General features: G+C 37.3%; 1 protein-coding gene across 2 annotated transcripts in view; it reads right to left on the bottom strand.

Annotated features, from left to right (window-relative positions):
* The window catches only part of PDCD6IP (programmed cell death 6 interacting protein), a 43,797-nt gene extending 22,357 nt beyond the window's left edge, over positions 1-21,440 (bottom strand). The window contains exons 1-7 of one of the 2 annotated variants that reach the window (XM_081105593.1): positions 21,099-21,440; positions 13,576-13,630; positions 12,058-12,127; positions 7,698-7,825; positions 5,186-5,339; positions 3,990-4,090; positions 1,618-1,749 (exon numbers count right to left, since the gene is read on the bottom strand). In XM_081105593.1, the coding sequence (XP_080961719.1) occupies positions 1,618-1,749; positions 3,990-4,090; positions 5,186-5,339; positions 7,698-7,825; positions 12,058-12,127; positions 13,576-13,630; positions 21,099-21,307 (849 nt within the window). In that variant the 5' untranslated portion in view covers positions 21,308-21,440. The remainder of the gene's footprint in view (positions 1-1,617; positions 1,750-3,989; positions 4,091-5,185; positions 5,340-7,697; positions 7,826-12,057; positions 12,128-13,575; positions 13,631-21,098) is intronic. The other variant, XM_081105594.1, reaches the window with a different exon arrangement.
* Positions 21,441-21,709: the final 269 nt, after the last annotated feature.

The following is a 21,709-nucleotide window of genomic DNA, read 5'->3' as shown; positions in this document are numbered from 1 at the left end:
AATGGAAGATTTTAACACCTCTGTCTCTGTGATGAATGGACCAAGTAAATATAATTTTTAAGATTAGAATTTTACTCACTAGCCATGGAAAACCCTGAACTCCACTATTAAAGAATACATAATATTCTCAGGCATTTAGAGAATATCTATATGAAGTGAACACATCAGGAGACAAAGCAAATCTAAAACACCAAAATTACAGAAATATAAAAATGGTTTTAATATTAGAAAATCTACTTATCTAATTCTTCAACATTAATAGATTTGTTTTTTAAAAATCAAATTATCTCCACTGATATTAAAAAGCATTTGATAAAATTCAATATTCATTCTTGATTTTTTAAAATTTTTACTTGTAAATCAGAAATAAATTCCCAGTTCCTTTACTTTTAAAGATTTTTTTATTTACTTTAGAGAGAGAAAAATAGAAACATCAATTGGCTACCTCCTGCACTGGGGATCCAAGCCAAAACCCAATCATGTGCCTTGACAGGAATCAAGCAGGCAATCTCTGGGTGTTTATGTTCTATGTTAACTTTTGACCTATGAATAATAAAGCTATAAAACCAAAGCTACAAATCCTTATGTGTCCATAATTGAAAAAAGTTCTCACTTTTCACTGTGAGTCTAAAGTAGTCTCCTTTCTCCAAAGTGGATTTTTAAAAGTGCATTAAAATTTCAAAAGGAGCTCTTCTCTGACTGGTTTACAGAGACTAAATAACAGCCTGCTTGAATCTAATAGTCCCAGAAAATAAACTAAACTTCTAATACTTTAAGTATGCTAGCCTAAAAAAAATCTCTCCCACAGAAACCCCTTTCATATAAGAATCTAAGTTATTATAATCAAAGTGAATTCCTAGACAAATGAGATATGTTAATCTGGGTTTTGTAAAACAGTATGCTTTTCTCTGATTATGTCACTGTGGGGTATAATACCAGCATACATTTTATTTTTTATAAGTCTGGGTTTCTTTTTTTCATGAAAAGACTAATTTGTGTGAACTTCCTAAATGATACTCGCATAGTACCTTCTAATATCCAGGCCATATTAAAATTTCCTTAACAGTTATCTTACTACCCTCTGCTTACCAATACTCAAAAATACAAACAACTAATAAACAGCACTGCTGAAAAGTTGCCCCAGATGCCACAGCAAGTTTCTGACAACCCCAATGCCTACCATATAGATACAACTGCATAGCAAGTACTCTGCTGCTTACAGATGTACTTATATTACCACTGTCCTTCTCAAGCTAAACTTATATGCTCCAATTTAGACCAAGGCTAGGCACTCTGCAATCCTTTCTGGAGTCTGGTAATTAATTTAGAATATTTTATATTAAAATAAATATGGGTAAATAAAAAAGAACAACTTAAATTTTGCATGAAATTTTGGGGGGGTTATTTTTTGTTGTTGTTTTTTTTTTTTGTATGAATTTAAATAAAACATGAGATTTCAAAAAGCATGCAGCAGGTAAAGCCTATAAAAGCACTTGTCTCCATTGATGGGGCAATGAATAGGAATGGTGAATGGTTTTCATGAGCAAATTTGGGAATCTCATTAAGAAAGAAAAATGGAGATCCAAGTTATTTAATATTTATTTCTAAGAAACTCACCTGTAACCTTGCAATCTCTTCCCCAAATTTCTTTTGCTGTTTTGCCAGGATAGACTGATGGTACTCAGCATTGGCCTGCATGATACAGTGCTTGGCAGCCAAGACAGGGAACACCTCCTGGAAATAAAAATACTGACCAGGGAAGAGTCCAACCACACAAACCATCACAGACAACATGGGATGCAGGAAGAAAAAGGAAAAGGAGACAGAAATTAGAATTACCCCATTAATCGTTAGAGAAAGGTTAGTCATTAGGTGTAAACAGAGAAGACCACATGATTTTGCATGGGTTGAATTCAATCATTTCAATTTTTTTCTTCCAATTAGAATGAAGGGGTGTTGTTGTTTTTTTCTTTTAAGTGAAGCCAATTAAAATTTTTACAATTCTCTTTAATGGAGCCATGAAGTCAACATTTTGTTTACAAAGAAGAAAGGAAAGCATGCATTAGAAAGAGAAGTAGAATGGACAGCCAGAGGAATAGCAAGCACAAGGCTTTAGAAGCTTTCTTATGAGCCCTTTTCCAGCCCTTAGAGTCAACTAAAACCATTACTCACATACACTAATGAAATTGCTCTATAGCTGACTGTTTCATCATGTTTAAGAGACAAAAGACAGTACAAGTAAGTTCCCACTTATACTCATATCCTAAGACTTTTTAATAATGATTTTTAGCCACATAAAAATTTAGTATGGTATAACAACTAACAATTCAGTATCATATACTCAAAAACACATAGCCAACAGACAAATGAACTAAGTTAATAACTAATATGATTTAGTGTTATTCTGCCGTAATCTGTCTTAAAAAAACTGTATTCAAAATTGTAAAAGATCCAAAAACATGAACCAGGGAAGCTGTTGTATGGGTACCGGCTCTTCTAAAATGTCAAATCCTAGCCTGCAACCTTATTGCTTTTAGGCAGTACATGTCATATAAGATCCAATACATATACTAGACAATCACTGTGCAGACAATCAATCAATCAATCAATCGATAAATAAGACATTCAAAAACTGAATTACTACCTATGTCCTTTCCTGTCTCCCAATGAATAATATCCTAGCTTCTTGGATCATTATTTGTAGAAATTTCAGTTTTACAATTAAAATATGAAATATCTTATGAGCTTTATTAGTAAAAAAGGCAAAAATAAAGGACACCTAAATCTCAAACTGCACTCATGCCAGTTCTCAAGGTAAGGCTGGAGCAACTTGGTACTTAAACAGGAGAGTTCCGAGGAATACCAGGAATGCTGCAAAGTCGTTCCCAAGTCTTTGTAGGTGACATTCTTCTCTCCATGACAAGACTGCACTAATGGCCCAACAGGATATAACGGTACACTGAGCAGCTGAACATGAGGTCTTTCCAATGAAAAAGAGGTGAGAGGGGATCCCAAGTCTTTTTTTCAGAGTAATATTATTAATACCCAAGAGTCCTGGGCAACTTTCAGCTGGTATCTTGATGTATTTTAAATTTCCAGGAATCTTCACGTTGTACATTTTCTGACTAAACTAAGATGTTCTATTGATGAAACTTACATGCTTTTTTTTACTCCACCGCAAAACTATCTGCAACTTCATAATTTTTAAAAATTCCTGAATGATCTATCAATAAACTCCGCTATGAGATCATGTGACAAATACCATGTGCTATCATACAGATGAAACTAATTCCTTGAACATTTCTGAAAGAGTAACTGAATCATACCACGTTTCACTCAATCTCAGTTTCCCTTTCTAACCATTCTAAATTTACTTGTTAGTCTAATAATCTGCTTTGTCCTTCCAAATGATCATCACTGACTCGTCATTTCAAATGCCATTTCAGAAAAATTTACATTAAAATAATACTTCCTGCAATAAATATGTGGTTTAAAGATGGTTGTTTTCCTTAGCTGTTCAACAGCAGTCCAATTTTTCTATTCCTGTTGACAAAACTTAATTCTAATAAAAGTATTGGCTGAATTTGTTTCCTTTTCCTTTTTCTTTATGTCTTTAAGAAAACAGGACAATAATTAAAAGTGTGAACAATCAACATGCTCAAGTATTCATGCTTGTTGTACCAAATCACCAATGAATCAGAAGTACACAATACCCTTATTTGATAAAAATTATTGAGACAGATATTTAAAAATTTCCAGGAAGAGATTTAGCTTGGAAAAACAAGGGAAAAGCAGAGGCAAAGGCATCCCCTCAATATGAAATAAATTTTCATGCATCTTAAAAAAATATTTCTACAAATACATTCTTTAAATGCCTCTCCTAAAATTTCAAATCTTTATAAAATGTAATTTTCAACTTGCTTCTTGTACACAGTATCCAAATATTTCTACATGCAAACAGCCAAGTGTGTATAAAAATGATAACTGACCTTAGGGAGAGTGTCTTTATACTGACACTGCTTGAAAGCATCACCAAAATAATCTGCAGCCTGATTCGCCAATTTGGCTATAATGGCATCTTTCATTTTATCTGGAATAAAATATGAAATTGACCATTATAATTAAAATAAAGTAATCTGATATAGCATGATTGTACATGTCTTAAAAAATCCTTATTGATGAAATCAATTCATCTGCATGAAATTTAATTATTCCTCAGGCAAATACAAAGAGTCAGAAAATAATTTAGTGGTTGCCAAGAGCTAGGGGAAAGAGGGAATAGAGTGTGACTGCCAGTGGGTATGAGGTTTCTTTTGGGGATAATGATAATGTCTTAAAATAAGACTGGTTATGGTCACAAAACTCTGACTATACTAAAAACCAATGAAGTATGTATTTTAAAAGGATGGATTTTACTGTACAGGAATTCTATGTCATATGGATTCCACATGACTGCACCCTTAGTTTTAATTTCTCTGTACTTACATATTCAGTCCATATTCCAATCTGTTATACTAAATTGCATGCTTTATAAGAATTAATCTTATTCCCTCATTCAGAGCTAGGGATTCTGCTAGGCTCAATCTTGTCAGTTAGATCTCGATGAAATGAGATCTCCTTAAAGGTACTCTTCTTCACTAATGAATCTAAAATTAGCATGACTGCCCCTCCATCCTTACCCCACAGCCAGACCAGACCACCAGCCATTATCCCACAATCCACCTTATTCTCTTTAAAGACATTATCTCTCTTTACCTGAGCCACTTAATTTCTTATTATCTCTCCAACACTCAACTATAAGCTTCCTGAAATAAGGAATCTTGCTTTTCTTCTAACTCTATTTACCTAGAGCTTAGAGCAGGGACTAGAACACAGAAAGTACTCAATAAATATTTGCTAAATGAATACATGTTTGACATATTACAAACCTATATAAACATTATTTCAGAATTCAATATTTTAAGACAATAGCTAACTATCCATTTTATAAAAGATTGCAAATACAACTTACATTCTTAAATGTGCATTATACCACCTTAAGTTCAGAAAAGGAAAGCTGAAAATTTTCAATAACGAATGTTTCAAGTTCATGCTCTATACTGAACATGTTCTATTTTAATCATCTTCTAATCTTAAAAAACTATCACTTATTTTCACATGCAACAAAATGACAAATTGGAATTACCTCTTGTGGCCTTTAAAAAAAAAACTTCTTGGGCCTGTGCCAGCATAATAAGACTGAGGGTCCCAACAGTATCTGGAGATATGTCCACAGTAGGTTCCCGATTTAAGGCAGATAAAACCGTCTCTTTAATATGTAAAAAGGCACCACTAGCAAACTAGAGGGGAGTAAAAAAGAATTTCTTTAAAAATTTATAGGAACTCAGCAAGACTTAATTTTCTATGTTAGACACAAAATTATTCCAAATGTTAACTCAGTTGAATAGTTATTTAAATTTTATATTGTGCAAAATAGCTCTAAAACATCTGACCTACAGACAATAAGGGTATTTTTTCTAAAATACTATAGAGTAACAAGAAATTTAACAAAGATAAAAAGTCAATTGTAACAAAGAAAGTTTATTAACAGGACAAATTGAGTAAACTTATTTTTAGATATACTTCCTCAAAACTAATATGAGAATAAAGGCAGGGATAAAACACTAAAATGTTTTTAGTACTGAATGTACTTGGTTTGGTCCCAAACAAATTCATTTCTCAAACAATTAAACATATATGCTTAAACATATATGCTACAGATACCTACTCCTCTGAGGGACAGCATTACCACCCAAAGCTAATGATTTCTATTTGACTCTCAGAGCTCTTTGGTGAAACATTAACCATCAGATTTGTCTTCGGAATTATATTTTTCTAACATTAACACTAAAATCACTTTGCTTTCATGAAACAAATGACACTAGTAAAAAGAAAGAAGTCAGTCTGGGATTAGAAGGTGTTGTGGGTTACACAGATAAGCTACGCAGAGATAACAAAAAGTTAACTGTTTCATGTGAAAATGATGCTTTCTGCAGTCATGAAGTATCATAAAACCAGAGAATCTGCAGAGAGTGATCAGCTGACCCTGCTTAGTAAACTAACAGAATCACAGACTAGAACATCAAAGAAACCAGTCTCTCATTCACAGATACGGAACTGGAGGCCTACAGCAGTTAAAGAAGTTAGACAGGACATGCAGCTCTTGGTGGCAAACAGCCTAGACAAGAATCTAGGTCTTGTAATACCAATAGTTATCTTTCTATCACTAGGTGTCCTGCTGTGAATCAGAGGTGACTCACAGAATGAAATGTGTCCTCACTAATTCAGAATGCCCTTCCTCTAAGATTTCACATGCCAGTTAACAATTACAACTAGTAGAAAACTAAATAAAAATTTACTTCATTATTGCATTTTAAAACATTTGCCATTTATGGCCTCACAAAGAAAAGGTATATATGCATCATACTTATCATCTGATTGTATGGTAAGCAATAATATGGAGTATATTATTTGCTTAAAGTATGTTTTCCTCTCACTTTTCTAAAACAGCATTCCTCACCTCTCCCCTAAACTTCAACAATGGGAAAAATCAGACTCCACCTCTGAGACAATCAAATTCCAGAGCCATGGGAGACACTGGAAGGACAATTTGGAATTCCATTAAATTTGGTTGGAATCAGGACACCTGAAACCCCAATGCACCACTTTATTAACACTTCTGCCCTTAGTCTTCCTGTTTGTAAAATGAGAATGACATTATATAACATGCTTCACATGGTTTACCTGAGAGTCAAATAATGTATATGAAAAAACTCAGCGGGAAGGCCAGGCAGGGGTGAGGGGCAGGAGGGAGGGGGGTAAGAGATCAACTGAAGGACTTGTATGCATGCATATAAGCATAACCAATGGACATAAGACACTGGAGGGTAGGGGACCACTTAACAATCACTTATTGTTCTTTAAATTGAAACAAAAAATGGAAGCTAAATAAATAATAAACAATTGCCACAAAAATCATATGCCTTATTAGTAAATATAGCATAACATTACATATCTGGCCACATTTAAATATGACCTCTCAGTTAATGTGCATCACTAGATATTTGTTCACACTTAATCCCCTGAAAAATGTTTGTCTGTGGTTAAGGTGCATTCTTTATGAGAAATATTTACATTAACATCAGTTTTATGACATTTTCAGATGTAAATTGCTATTAACTATAAAAAAAATTAAATAAATAAATAAATAAATAAATAAATATGACCTCTCCACAAGTGTCAAAGTTAAACTTTTCTTGCTAAGAGGTCTTAAGTTTTGTGACTTGTGTGAAGCTTTACAAGTGTCTCAATGTAAAAAAAAATAAATTAATTAATTAATTAATTAAAATTAAATAATGCACAGAATCTTTAAATGAGGTTATTTCATACATTTTATAATTTGAACCTAATTTATTGAGCCATTATGTGCCAGGCACTGTGCTAGGTGCTGGGTATACAATGGTGAGGAAAATGAGAGCTGGTTTATAGTACGTAGTTTATCTAAGAACCTCAAAAATATAAATCAATTCATTAAAAAAATACTACTTTTCAAGAAAATATCTGTGTGTAAAGAAATATCTGTAAACCTAAATGCAAATTATTTTCAATTTAATCCAACTTAGTGTTGATCATTATGTAGTAACTACTGTTCTGCATACCTGGTAATGCTTAGCAGCGATTTTCAATCCTTCATCATTATCCAGGTTCTGTTCTGCTGCAATTTGGCTAGCTAAGGCTGCACAATTGAACAACACACAGCTCTTTTCATATCCTAAGCTTGCAAGAGCTGTAAAAAATTGAGAAGGAAAATTTATCAGATTATTTTTTCTGAAGAAAATTAATGTTTCAAAGAGAAATAATATAACCTCTATCCCATTGCCTCTCACAAAAACAAGTTGCCAGCCCTGTTTTCTCACCCATCATAGGCTCCCAAATTGATAGCTGCCCTGCCAGGCATTTATTTTCATAACAATATTCCCATCATCTAAAATTCAACAGATCAATATATTATTCTTTCCTTCCCTTTAAGTCCACACTGTTATTAGTCTGATTCAAAATGAAAAGTCATTTTCACATCATTGCTCACTTAAATTCAAATACACTATTTCTATTTTTCCACACTTAAATTCAAATACATTATTTCTATTTTTCCATCACTTCTCTAAAAAGTATACCTTCCCACCACATTTAAACCAATTCCTCACTACTACAAACCTAAGCAAATGCCAGAGCCAGAACCTCCTAGCTGGCCTTCCATGCCTCATTCCGTTATGCCAATACGTCTCTCAGAAGACTAACAAATTTGCTTAAAATACAATTTTGATCAAGAATCTACACGCCTCACATCCATTTAGAAAGCTACCATTAAAAAAATGTTTTTTAATTTAAAAAAACAGGCAGGCTGGCGTGGGTCAGTGGTTGCACGGCAACCTATGAACCAGGAAGTCACGGTTCAATTCCCAGTCAGGGCACATGCCCGGGTTGAGGGCTCCATTCCCAGTGGGGGGCGTGCAGGAGGCAGCCAATCAATGAATGATTCTCTCTCACCACTGATGTTTCTCTCTCTCCCTCTCCCTTCCTCTCTGAAATCAATAAAAATATTAAAATTAAAACTAAAAAAAGATTGAGAGCTTAGAAAAATCTCCAGAATATGATAAAAGCACAGAAAATGTATGGTGGTGGAGCAACTTCAAAACACACACGCATATACACAAACAGGGCAATACAGGAAAGCCATGGCTAAATATAAAGCAACTGGTCCCACTATAAAACAAAAAGTCAATGAACCTCAGGATGAATGGAATATATTCCAAGCAACAGATATGGGTAATCTTTTATATACAGATATATGTATATATCTCAGTCTATTATATTTTCCATAAACATTATCATCCCAAGCTGTAGTCTATCTTTTATTTTGACATTTCTTATGTATAAAATACTTTTTGAAAACTTTTTTTCCTTATAATTAAACCTTATCTTTTTTCCTTTATGATCTCTCTTAACAGACCTAAACACAAATCAGGTGTTCTGTGTGTGTTTTTTAAAGAAATACTCAATTCTCCTTTCTTCAAATAGCTCTTTTTCTTAATATTCAACTCCTCCCCGTTTTAACCTGTGCTTTTCTTTTATATATATAAAAGAGAGAGAATCATTGATCAGCTGTCTCCTGCACGCCCCCTATTGGGGATTGAGCCCACAACCCCAGCATGTGCCTTGACTGGGAATCTAACCGTGACCTCCTGGTTCAGAGGTCGAGGCTTAACCACTGAGCCATGCCGGCCCAGCTGTGTTCTTTTCACACAAAGCCTTTCAAAATGAAAATAGCTTGATTATACAGTTTTTCTAATACTTAAAATAGTTTTAAAAAACAAAATAAAATAAAATCACCAAATATGTTACACCTCCGAGTTACCCACTGTTAATAAAAATGCAGCAGCTCTGCCCTGTAATAGGCCGTTTATTCAATATTCCATGTAGATAGCTTTAAATGTCAAATATATATTTACATTATCATTCTTAGAATATAAAATTACACAATATTCTAATGAATGAGTTGCCCATGCTTTATTTAATCAAGACATTACTAAAGGACATTTAATTCCAATATTTACTACTAGAAATACCTTCATAAACTACTTCCTGCTTTATTTAAGCTTTTTTTTTTTTTTTTTTTTTTTGCCTCCCACTTCTTCCAGGAACTTGGTTCATCATTTAACCTATCTTACTTAATTATCATTTAGTTCTCTTACCATCTGCTCCTTATTCTCAACCTACTAATTTGCTTGACGCAATATCACTAAAAACCCTTTTCTTGACCTTGCCTCTCTCTCAGCATAATGCTCCCTTTACTCCCAAATCTTTACCCCAAGTTTTCTGAAATAAACAATCCATAGTTGCTGTTTCCATTTCATTACTTCTGGTCCAGCTCACAACCTGATGCAATCTGGCTCCTGCGGCATGCCCCTAGTGAAACTTCTCTCGTTGCCAAATCCAGTGACTTCTCCAACCTTACATGACTTGACCCCTACTATAATGACTGTCAATAATGTTCCAACCTGGATGAACATCAAAGTTACCTGGAGATATTTTCAAAGATACTGATTCCAGTTCCTCACCCTGAAATGTCTTCCTATCACACCTGGCATTCTGTAACTTTACCTTTAAAGATATACCTGTATCTTTAATATTTCCCCCAGGTAATTCTAATGTGCAACCAGGTTCAGGAGCCACTGGACTACATGGTCGTTGAAACTCTTCTGGTATTTAGGTCAATGTCTCTATTCTTCCCTGTTTCTCCTGAGATCTGAAAGCTTTTCTCAGCCTCATTCTCAGGAATCTCTTCCACTATTTCCCCTGAATGTCGTATTCTCTAGCTCTGGTTTTCACACTTTTCCCAATCTATACTCTACCACAGGGGATAAATTTATTATCATTTAGTGGTTACTATTCCCAAATCTACCTCTTTTGAGCTTTAAATCCATTATTTCCAAATGCCAAAGAAAAGTTCCTACCCAGACATAACACAGAAAACTCAAACTCAACCTAATGAAAGGAATAAGTCAACAGATCAAACCAAGTTATAAATCTTAATTAGCATCCACCCTTAATTCCTACTCTTCCCTCTGACTAATAGTAAATCCAGTCAGTTTCACCTCTGAAATGTCTCTCAATCCCACCCCTTCTCTTCTGACCCACATGCACTTCTTGTCTAATTTCATCCATAATGACTCTCACAAGACTCCTAACTCGTCAGTTTCTCCCTAGCCTCTGGAGTTAGGCTTTCTGGATTCATATGTGGCTTCAATAAATCCCTGCCATATAACCTTAGAAAGTCACTTAATCTTTCTAAATCAGTTTGCTCAACTGTTAATAACAGTGCCTTTCCTCCTTAGGCTCCTGGGGAATTCAGTGCCTGGATGGAAGATGTACTCAATAAATGTTAGCTATTAATATGTAAGAAGAGTACAAAACTCATGAGTGTACTATTTACAACTCTTCACAATCTACTTTCCAATGTCTTCTCCCTCCATAACCCTCAATTCAACCTATGGTTTCAAGCCTTAACAATATTTAGTATTATACTAACATGTATTGTATGTAATTTATAGTAATTGTTATATAACAGTACATAGCATATATTCTATAATACATACGTAGTATATATAACATATGTATGGTTATATGTAATATTACTATTATTCATTGCAGCTCATATTTACTGAGCACTGTTCTAAGGACTTTACATGAATTCACTCATTTAATCCACACCAGAACCCATTGAGATAAAGAGTACTTCACAGTACTATTCCCTACATCACACAAATGAGAAAATTAAGGCACAGAGAGGTTATATGCTGAGCTAGCAGTTAAAAAAGCCTCTCTTCTGACCTTTGATTAAAATGTTCTACCTATAATGTTATTTCCTATCTGGAAAAACCAAATTCATCCTTCAAAGCCTAACTCAAACATTGCTTACTTTCTTTTTTTTTTTTTTTTGTTAAAATATATTTTATTGATTTTTCACAGAGAGGAAGGGAAATAGTCAGAAACATCGATGAGAGAGAAACATCGACCAGCTGCCTCCTGCACACCTCCCACTGGGGATGTGCCCGCAACCCATGTACATGCCTTTGACCGGAATCGAACCTGGGACCCTTCAGTCCGCAGGCCGACGCTCTATCCACTGAGCCAAACCGGTTTCGGCACATTGCTTACTTTCAATAGGCAGAATTAACTTCCTCTTCCATGCTCCCCTTCGTTCATAGGCTGATCAACTTTCTCCCCAATTAGTCTGAATACAACTGTCTTATTCACTTTTATAACTAGGACAGTGCCTGGCAAGACATAGGCTCTCTACAAATTTTTTTTAATTGCATTAAAAGTTGATGTTGAAAAGAAAAGAAAATGTAAAAATGTTTATTATTTAAAAAGAATCATTACAAGAGCAATTTTAAAAACCTAAAACAAAGTGTTTAGACTAAGTTTCCCATCATTTATTATTAAAAAATTACATACCCAACTTTACAGACCCTCCAAAAAGTGAACCTTTATCAAAAGCATCCTTCCACGTAAATGTCAAGCAGATCTTGATAAAGAGAAAACAGAAAATTATGTTACTTTCTTGAACCTCATTAAATATTAAGTCTCTTTCAGAGAAAAATTCATAATGAGGAAAAAGACAAAAGCTTCAACCTATCTAAAACATTATCTTCTCTAACCAACCAAATCCTTTTCCTTTCTTGGCCATAAATTTTTTTTTTTTTTAAGTAAAATACTGGCACTAAGTTATTTCAACTGGTCACTCTGCATCAGTAATTGTACACATATTGTCTTCTCCAAAATACACGGTCTTATTCATCTTTGTAAACACACAATGGATTGAACAGAATAGGAACTTAACTGTCAAATAAGCCAAGAGAAGCACAGGCAATAAAGTAAGTACTACAGGTTTCCCAGAAGATAAAACAAAAACTATTCCATGGTGACAAAAGTTAGAGAATGTTTATCTTTGGTGGATGGCATAAGATCATTTACTTCTTGATTTGGGTAGTGGTTATACATGTATATTCACTTTATGAAGAGTCAAGCTATATACATATTTTCTTTCACTTTTCTGTATGCATGTTATACATGAATAAAGAGTTTATGTCATAAATTTTTTTAAAAACTGCATCTCATGCTTCTAAAATAGTCTGCATACAATGATTTAAGAGAAGTTAGTCTTGCCAAAACCGGTTTGGCTCAGTGGATGGAGCGTCGGCCTGCGGACTGGGGGGTCCCAGGTTCGATTCCGGTCGGGGGCATGTGCCTTGGTTGTGGGCACATCCCCAGTGGGAGATGTGCAGGAGGCGGCTGATCGATGTTTCTCTCTCATCGATGTTTCTGACTCTCTGTCCCTCTCCCTTCCTCTCTGTAAAAAATCAATAAAATATATTTAAAAAAAAAAAAAGAGAAGTTAGTCTCTTTTAAATTATGTGTTGCAATTTAACTTTTTAACTCTAGGTTAGAGTATTTTCAATATACAAAAACAAGAGAGAATAACATAGCAAACCCCCAATATGCCTATCACCAGTTTTTAGCCTTTTGTCTTTCTTGGTTCATCTACCACCCCACCCCACCCCCACCCCCGCCTTTTCCCTGTCCACCCACCTCCCACCCCAAACACACACATACTTTTTTGAAGTACATAAACTAAACCTAATACTTCCTGAATTATAGTTTCTCTCTTAATTCTGTAAAAGCCAAAGGGAAGAACACTATAGATTAATCAGTCAATAATGGATATAAAATGCAGTTAAAATATATATACAGAAGTTACTGAGGAATGAAATGAATAGAATTCTAGGAAACATTCTTCAAAAAAGACATAAATTTGTATCAGATGGGCCTAAGCTAATTTGTATTAAAAAGTCTCATAAAAACCTAAAGATAGTGAAAAGGCACCATTTATTTTAATAAAATGATACCATGAGTGGGAGGAAATGGGTGACTTGCCATTATCATATAACTTTACAAATTAAACAAATGACTTACCTGATTTTCAGAAAATGGGAACTTAGGTTCAATGGAACAAATCTGATCATAGTATCTAAAGCACAGAGCAAAAGTTAAAATTAGCAGAGTTAAATGTTATGGACATTTGTGTAAATACAACTGGTTAAAGAGTATACTAACATTATTCACGCTTACCTTGAGTGGCCCACAAATTAATCAGCCATTTTGAAGTTTCTGAACATAATCTTTTATTTGTGTAAACCAAGAGCTAAAGGCATGCAATGAAAAAACTGTGAACAAAAACTCATCCTCCCTCCAAAGAAAAATACTGATCAACTATTATTGCCTATAGGCAAATATCTAAACAGAAACAGTATTTCTTAAAATACTATTTCTTATTAGGATAACTGGTTATATCCATTGAGCAAATTAATATCTCTGGTGAACTGCTCGGTAAGAACAGGTTTGCCAACTTTTAAATATGTTTGGAGCCCTAGCTGGTTTGGCTCAGTGGATAGAGCATCAACCTATGGACTGAAGGGTCCCAGGTTCGATTCCGGTCAAGGGCACATGCCCAAGTTACGAGCTCAATCCCCAGGGTGAGGTGTGCAGGAGGCAGCCAATCAATGATTCTCTCTCCTCATTGATGTTTCTCTCTCTCTCTACCTCTCCCTTCCTCTCTGAAATCAATAAAAACATATTAAAAAATATATACATTTTCCCCCTCATCAGTATGACCTTTGAGCTAGCAAAAGGAACGAGGAGGTATCCAAAGCCAAGCGTTCTAACTGGCCTCTAATATTTCCTCCTTCCCTTATCATCTCCAACCCCCCACCCCTTCATGAGGGCTATCTTTCCAATGGTTATTTCTGAGGTCAAGTTTTTTGGAGGAAGGGCAACATGCCTGAGATCAAGTTATTGGCTGGCACGGCCATAAGTTTGGCTACAAACAGGAAGAATTGAACAGTTAAGTAAATACACTGAAGATAATAGGAGCCAGGTTTCTAAGTATCAGAGAAAGGAGTTACTATTAAGAGGAGAATAAATTCTGTGGCTTTGGACTGGAATTAGAGGTATCAATGTGAACTTATTTTTTAATATAGTAGAAAAATACAAAAAACAGGTGTGGGGGTGTATGTGTGTATATTTCCTAAATGTGTATTTTGAGGGGGTCCAGAAGCAATAACACTTAGGTAGCAATAAGTAAACCTAATGCCCAAATAATGCTCTCCATTAAAAGGAGCCAGTGTTCCTTAGAGATGTGAGTGACTCCATGGCTGAGACTGAGAAAATTGAAGATTCAAGCTTAAAACATCTTGCTATGCCAGAAAGTTAAGAAAGTATTTAAAATATTATGAGAACATGTCAAAAGGACACAGGAACTAGCTTTAAGGGGCTCCCACTAGCCAAATCTAGAAAAATTTAAATAAAATAACAAATCATAACCTATTCAGGAAAATAAGAACATCATTCTGAAGTATATCATATAAACAAATGAACAGGAAAAGCTCTACCCTACTGTACAATGCCAACTAATAAACGTAGAAGAAAAAATGGAGTTAGGAAAATCATCATTTGACACCTTTCAGAATATAATGCCTGATTCAGGTAAGATTCATCAATGGATACTAAAACAAAAGTTTGATGGAAATAGGATATTGCATAGTCTCAAAGTAACTTCCCATAAAACACTAATTAGTACAACACACTTATTAATTGTAAGGTTAAGAAACCTGGGAAATACCATCTTAATCAAGTGATGAAAGTTAACATTACCAACAACAGGACAAATCAACTAGTGTTCTTCCTCATATGCACTAAAAAGAACACAGCATCACTTTGGTTGGTACTACTGCCCAAAAATGCATGAATCAGGAGAAAATATGAGACAAATCCCTATTGAGCAGCATTCTACAAAGTAACTACCCTGTACTCTTCAAAAATGTCAAGGCTTCGAAAGACAAGGAAAAATTGAGGAACTGTTCCAGATTAGAGAACTAACTAGAGAGATAACAAATAAAAGCAATGCAGGATCCTGAACTTATAAACATTACTGGGAGAATCAACAAAATTTTAATGAATTCTATGGATTAAATTGTAATATTCAATCAATGTTAATTTCCTGATTTTGAAAGTTTTACTGTGGTTATTATATAGGAGAGTATTCTTATACTTAGGAAACAAACACTGAAGTATTAAGTGCTCAAACCTATAATGAAGTCCTATTATTTTTAAAACTACATCCAAAAATGTGACAAGGTCTGGCATTACCTGGCCATCATTCAACACTCTCCAAGCCTCATCTCAGAATATTCACTATGCATTCTAGTCACTAAAGTCTGTGCTCTCTCCTGGCCCTAAGCTTTCACACGTTTTTTTACTTTTTTTTTTCCCCTCTGTACCTGGAAACTTTTCCCAGCACAATTTCCCACCTTTTTTGTCTAGGCTGAAATGTCATCAAAGAAGCCTTTCCTCATTCATCCATCCAACAAATATATGGCAAGAGCTTACTATGCAACAAACACAGTTTTAGGAAATTGGAATGTCCTAAAACCTTTGGGGGTGAGGGTGGGAGACAAACATAAGTTAAAATATAGGAGAGTAGGTAGTGATAAGTACTATGGAGAAAAACAAAGACGTAAGAGGGATAAGGTGTGTGTATATCTGCATCCTCCACATTATTTGATTAACACACTAACATCATTAGTGCTAACATTATCTCAGCATCTTCACCCCCAAACCAACAATCAGAATGTAAGCAAAGTGGAACTGCAATGTTTTCTTTCCTGATCTATAAAATACTAGTGCTTGAAAAAAACTTCAGAAACCATGAGCCTAGTTCCATCAACTTTATTTTTCAAATGAAAAAGTTACTTCCATAATGCAACAAAACTAAATTTTAAACCACAAAAGGATGACAGTCAAATCTATTTAGAAATTTACAAAATCTATATAAGTGACTGAAGTTAATGAAAACAGAACTAAAATTACAAATTATTGAAAACATCAGTGAGAATACTATACGTCAAAACCAGCTGGATGCAGCCAAAAGCAGACTCAGAAAAAAAAAAATACAGTCCTAAAATAAAACTAGACTTGGTGTTTAAAAAGAGATCGCTCAGTGGTTGAGCATCGACCTGTGAACCAGGAGGTCGCGGTTTGATACCCGGTCAGGGCACATGCCTAGGTTGTGGGGGTTTGCAGGGGGAAGCCAATCAATGATTTTGTCTCATCAATGATGTTTCTATCTCTCTCACCCTCTCACTTCCTCTCTGAAAACAATAAAAATATGTTTTTTAAAAAAGAGGTGGCTACAAACCTTCAACAAATCTGATCAAGGGGCAAAATCATATATAACACATTCACAACATTAGGAACAAGAAAAAATTGTAAAAGCAGATTATAAGAAGAATAAAACATTTTGCAAGAACTTCTGTGTGACAAAAGGCAACATAAATACAATTAAGAGTTAAGAAACAGATTTAAAGATATTTGCAATATACATAAGGGGAAGGGATAGCCAGAGAAGGTAAATAACTCCTAAAAATCAGTAAGGAAAAAACTAGCAACCTAGAAAATGAACAGAGAAAAAAACAAAAAACAAGCAATTCACAGAAAAAGAAACTAAAGTGACCAGTAAATGTAAGATGTTGGACCTCAGAGAAATCAGGGCACTGCGACCTAAAACAAGGTACTATCTCTCATCCATCAGTATAGCAAAAAAAAAACAAATGATTTGAATTATTAATCAGTGAGTATTAGGATGGACGTGGAAGAATAAAAAACTCACATATACCTGCTACTGGAAATGGACATTGATGCAACCACTGTGGAGAGCTGAAAATGCAGATACCCTATTCACTTAAACAAAAACACCCTTTTCTGCTCCCTCCCAAAATGCCACTAAATTTTTTTTTTTTTTTAGTGTTGTGGTTCCTTTTTTTAAATATACTTTATTGATTTCAGAGAGAAAAGGAAAGGGAGAGAAAGACAGAAACATCAATGATGAGAGAGAATCATTGATAAGCTGCCTCCTGCATTCCCTACACTGGGGATCGAGCCAGCAACCTGGGCATGTGCCCTTGACCAGAATTGAACCCGGGGACCCTTCAGTCCACAGGCCGACACTCTATCCACTGAGCCAAACTGGCTTGGGCTAAAAAATTAATTAAAATTAAAAAGATGTAAATGAACAAAGGTAAGAATGGGAAAGGGCACAACAGCATACAAGCGGGTTTCAGTGAAATTTTGTAAAAGGTGAAAAGTGAATGAAGCAGAGAAAGCTGAAAATCTAACTGCCTGGAGGGCAGGGAGCTAACAAAATATACCAAGTCATGTCAGAGAAGCCAGCAAGAATCTGAATTAAGAAACATGAGATACCACTGAAGACAGGATATAAAGATGAGGCCGGGAAGAGAAAACTGCAGTGGAAAAATCTCTGAAACCTTTGACTACCAGATCCTCTATTTGGAGAGCAGACTTACAGGAAATGTTAGGGATATCAAGCACAGCTAAGTGGGGAGGATGGAGATTGAGAAGCTTTGGTTAGGAGTGCTGTCAACATCATTCTCTCTCCTTCTTCCTTACTAACAAAATCCAGATTTTAGCTGGGTATGCAGCTGCCTTTAATAAGAATTCCTTTTCTTATGCTACCCTTCCATGAGATGTAGACATACATAATGGCCAATTACATATGAGCAGGGTATTGTGGGGCAGTTTCCGCACTACCTCCTTTCTCCCCTCCTGCTATCTTAAACTTGGGTATGGCTGCTATCTGGACCCTGAGAAAAAGGGTTGTACAGAGTGGAAAGCTGGACGGAGCCTGAGCCTGATGAACTTCACAGAACCACTATACCAGCCATGGACTATCAGAACTACCTCTCTACCAACTGTTTACACAGGAATAAAATCATAATTTAACTCCCTGATGACTTGAGATCTACCACATGCAGCTAAATCCAAAGCTGATACAGGTGCCACACTAAAAATAGATGGTATAAAAGACTGCATACATGATTGTTGAGATCCCCAACATCTAATTCCCCAGTAAAATTTCAGAAAGCTGACAACCAAACTTTTTCATGGAAAGAGACCCCAAGCTTTCTCTCTAAAAATACTAATCACCACAAAAGACATGAACACTGGAGCTTCCTCTCCCACCTCCCCCCCCCCCAAAAAAAATTATAATACAGGATTCCCATATGATCACCCTAAAGTTCACCATTTATCAAGGCTCTTCTAATCAATTTTTAGTTAAAGCCACTTTATATGGGATGACACTCACTCTCAACCAAATACACATAAATGTGTATTTTAGGAAATTTTACTGGAACATCTCCATTTTAGTAACAATAAAAAGGCAGCTCCATCACTGGACCTATTTGTAGAGCAGTGTACCAGTACTGATCAAGCTAGCTTCTATTGTTTAGGAATTAGCTTAACCCCTCCTTTTTGAAAATTGTATTTAAAAGTTCATTAAGTTAAAAATATGTAAATTAATGTTATTTACACAATTATCCAACATAATCATTAAACAATATTTTGTTTGATTGGAACACATATCTCACAATGTTTGATTTTTACAGATATATACCCAAAAAACTTTTGTACAGACCTCCATTATAAAATATAATAGACTGTAGTATATCTATTAAGTTATCCTAACCCCACTAGAAGAGTAAGGAAGGGGGGGGGGGGGGAGTAGTTGATAATAAATGAGCTAGGAGAGGATCGTATAAAGGAGACTAAAGAAACATGGTTAGTTTCAAAGACGCTATCTGTGCAACAGCCCTATACCTAGGAACAGTTTCACATTTATGCCTGGGAAAAGAATAAAGGGATAAACAAATGAATGAAGGTTTAAAGTTCACACCAGAACCCTATCAGTACCACAATCCACTATTCATTCTTTCTTGTCCGTTAGCCTTAAATCCATGCATCAATTGTCACCGAAAACTCCAAGTTCCTTAAGGGTTGGTACCAAAACAAACACTCTATTCAATAAGATTGTTATCACAGTGTTCACTATACCCATGTTTTTTTAATATTACTAAGGGAAAACCCCCACTGAATGCTACTCATGCCTACATGAAAATTGCTTTGGAAATTTCTGTTAAAGTTTGTTAATTCTAAAGCATGCCTAAGTATTCCTAGGTTAACTTTAAAAAAAAAAAAATGCTCATACTAAATATCAAATTAATGATCTTTACAGCCCAACAGTCTTATCTTTAAAACTGACACCACGAGATCATCATCCTCTCTCTCTCTCAGCGATCTATTCAGTGGCTTCCTTTGGGGGGGAACCAGGTCTTCCTCCTTCGCTACTGCTCTGACCCATGGCGGAGGAGACGTTACACCAGCTGAGTGACTGGCAATGAAATCAGGGCCTTTAACCACCATCACACATGGGCACACGCCAACCCAAACAGAGCTTCCCATGGCCTTCCTCCACCAGAGCTAAGGAGAAACGGCCCTCTCGGATGTAAGATCCTGAGTGTAACGACGCTGTCACTGCAGCAGACCCACCGGTGGCCATCGCTCCCAACACAGGAACAAAGCTCAGCTGCGAAGCCATCCACACGCAGGCAAGGTGCGACCCGGCGGACGATCCCTAAAGCTAAGGAAGCAGCATGACGGAACCTCTCGGTCACCGGCACAAACAAGCTGGTGTAACCTGGGCTTCCACGGACCACCTAGCACAGGTGTGTTTGCCCTGTGAACCCAGGGCAGGATGTTCCACATAGAAAATGAGATGAGGCGAAAGAAATGTTTTCAAGTGCCCTAGACGTGTTCTGTTATTCTAACTGCAAAGCGCCAGAAAAAAAAAAAGAGCTCTCATTAAAGACAGCACGAGCTCCATAAGCCTTTGTAAAACAACCAATTTACGCCGGGACGCGCATACCTGTTGGTGGACAAAGTGACTTTAAGCTATTTCTCTTGAACCTTCTATTATGTCCCTCACACGTGTAACCTCAAAGCATGGCAGCGCCTAACCCTTGGAATTTTCCACCTGTCATCCGATTATGATGAACTTGGGAAGATGGCTCATTTCAACTGGACAATGTAGTTAAGTAACAGGCATTTGTCCACAGTGTCCCGATTCTCCTACAGCCCTCAAGCAACCTCTATTTTGAAATTGAAATCTGGCCAAGAAATACACACACACACAAAAAAGGTGGGGGGGGGGTCTTAATACATTCCCTCCCCCACCAAAAAAAGGGGGGAGGGGGAGAAAACTAGTTCTGAGTAAATGTGGCAAGAGAGATCGATCATTACGTGGCTGACCGTTCCTCCGGGGTATCCGACCCCCCGAGCCGGGAGGACCGAGGGCTGCGGCGAACCGGCAGCACCGGTGCCCGGTGCCCGGAGCCCGGAGCCCGGGCAGGGCCAGCGGCAGCCGGCGGGGCGGCTCCTGCTCACCAGGAAGGAATGCAGACCACACCTACGCGCCCCAACAGGCCAGCGGGGCGGCCGGGTCTGGGCCCCGGGTGCGAGGGAGGGAAGGAGGGAAGCAGGAGGAAGGGAGGGGGCGGCAGGCGGCCCGAGCCCGGCCCCAGGCCCACCTCAGCAGCGTCTCCAGCGCGCCCTCGTGCTTGTCCAGCGGGCGGCCGAGCGCGGCGCGGCGCAGCTTGCTGAGCTCCTCGGCCGCGCGGCAGTACTGGGCCTGCTCCTCCCCGCCGCTCGGGTACGTCTGCTGGATGAACTTCACCAGCGGCTTGGCCAGGTCCACCTCCGAGGTCTTCTTCAGCTGCACCGAGATGAACGTCGCCATGGCGAGCTCCTCCGTCGCCGTGCCGGCCAAAGAAACTGCGGGACGGCAGCGACGAGGCCGGGGAGCGCCGGGGAGCGGACTGGCGGACCCACCGGGGGACGGACGGGCGCTCCGCTGGCGCTTCGGTCCGGCCACTTCCGGGAGCTCGCGCGCAGGCGCCGTCCGCGTGCCGCCCGCGATCACGTGGGGGGAGTCGGGGCGGTGGCTGCCGCTCACCTGGGCCCAAACGGGCCTGGGCTGCGCGGGGAAGGCTCGGCTTTCGTCTCGGGTGGGATCCTGGGCTTCGGTGCCGCCGCGACGGGTGGACAGACGCTTTCATGCAAAAGTAACCATTCACATGCCTTCACTCGGACAACTCGGGGGCGTCCTGTGACTGCCAGCCGCGAGAGTGTGCGGCGACCT

The sequence above is a fragment of the Myotis nattereri genome (assembly GCF_964212035.1).
Source record: "Myotis nattereri genome assembly, chromosome: 14".
NCBI lineage: Eukaryota > Metazoa > Chordata > Mammalia > Chiroptera > Vespertilionidae > Myotis > Myotis nattereri.
This window is presented reverse-complemented; position numbering and strand designations above follow the sequence as displayed.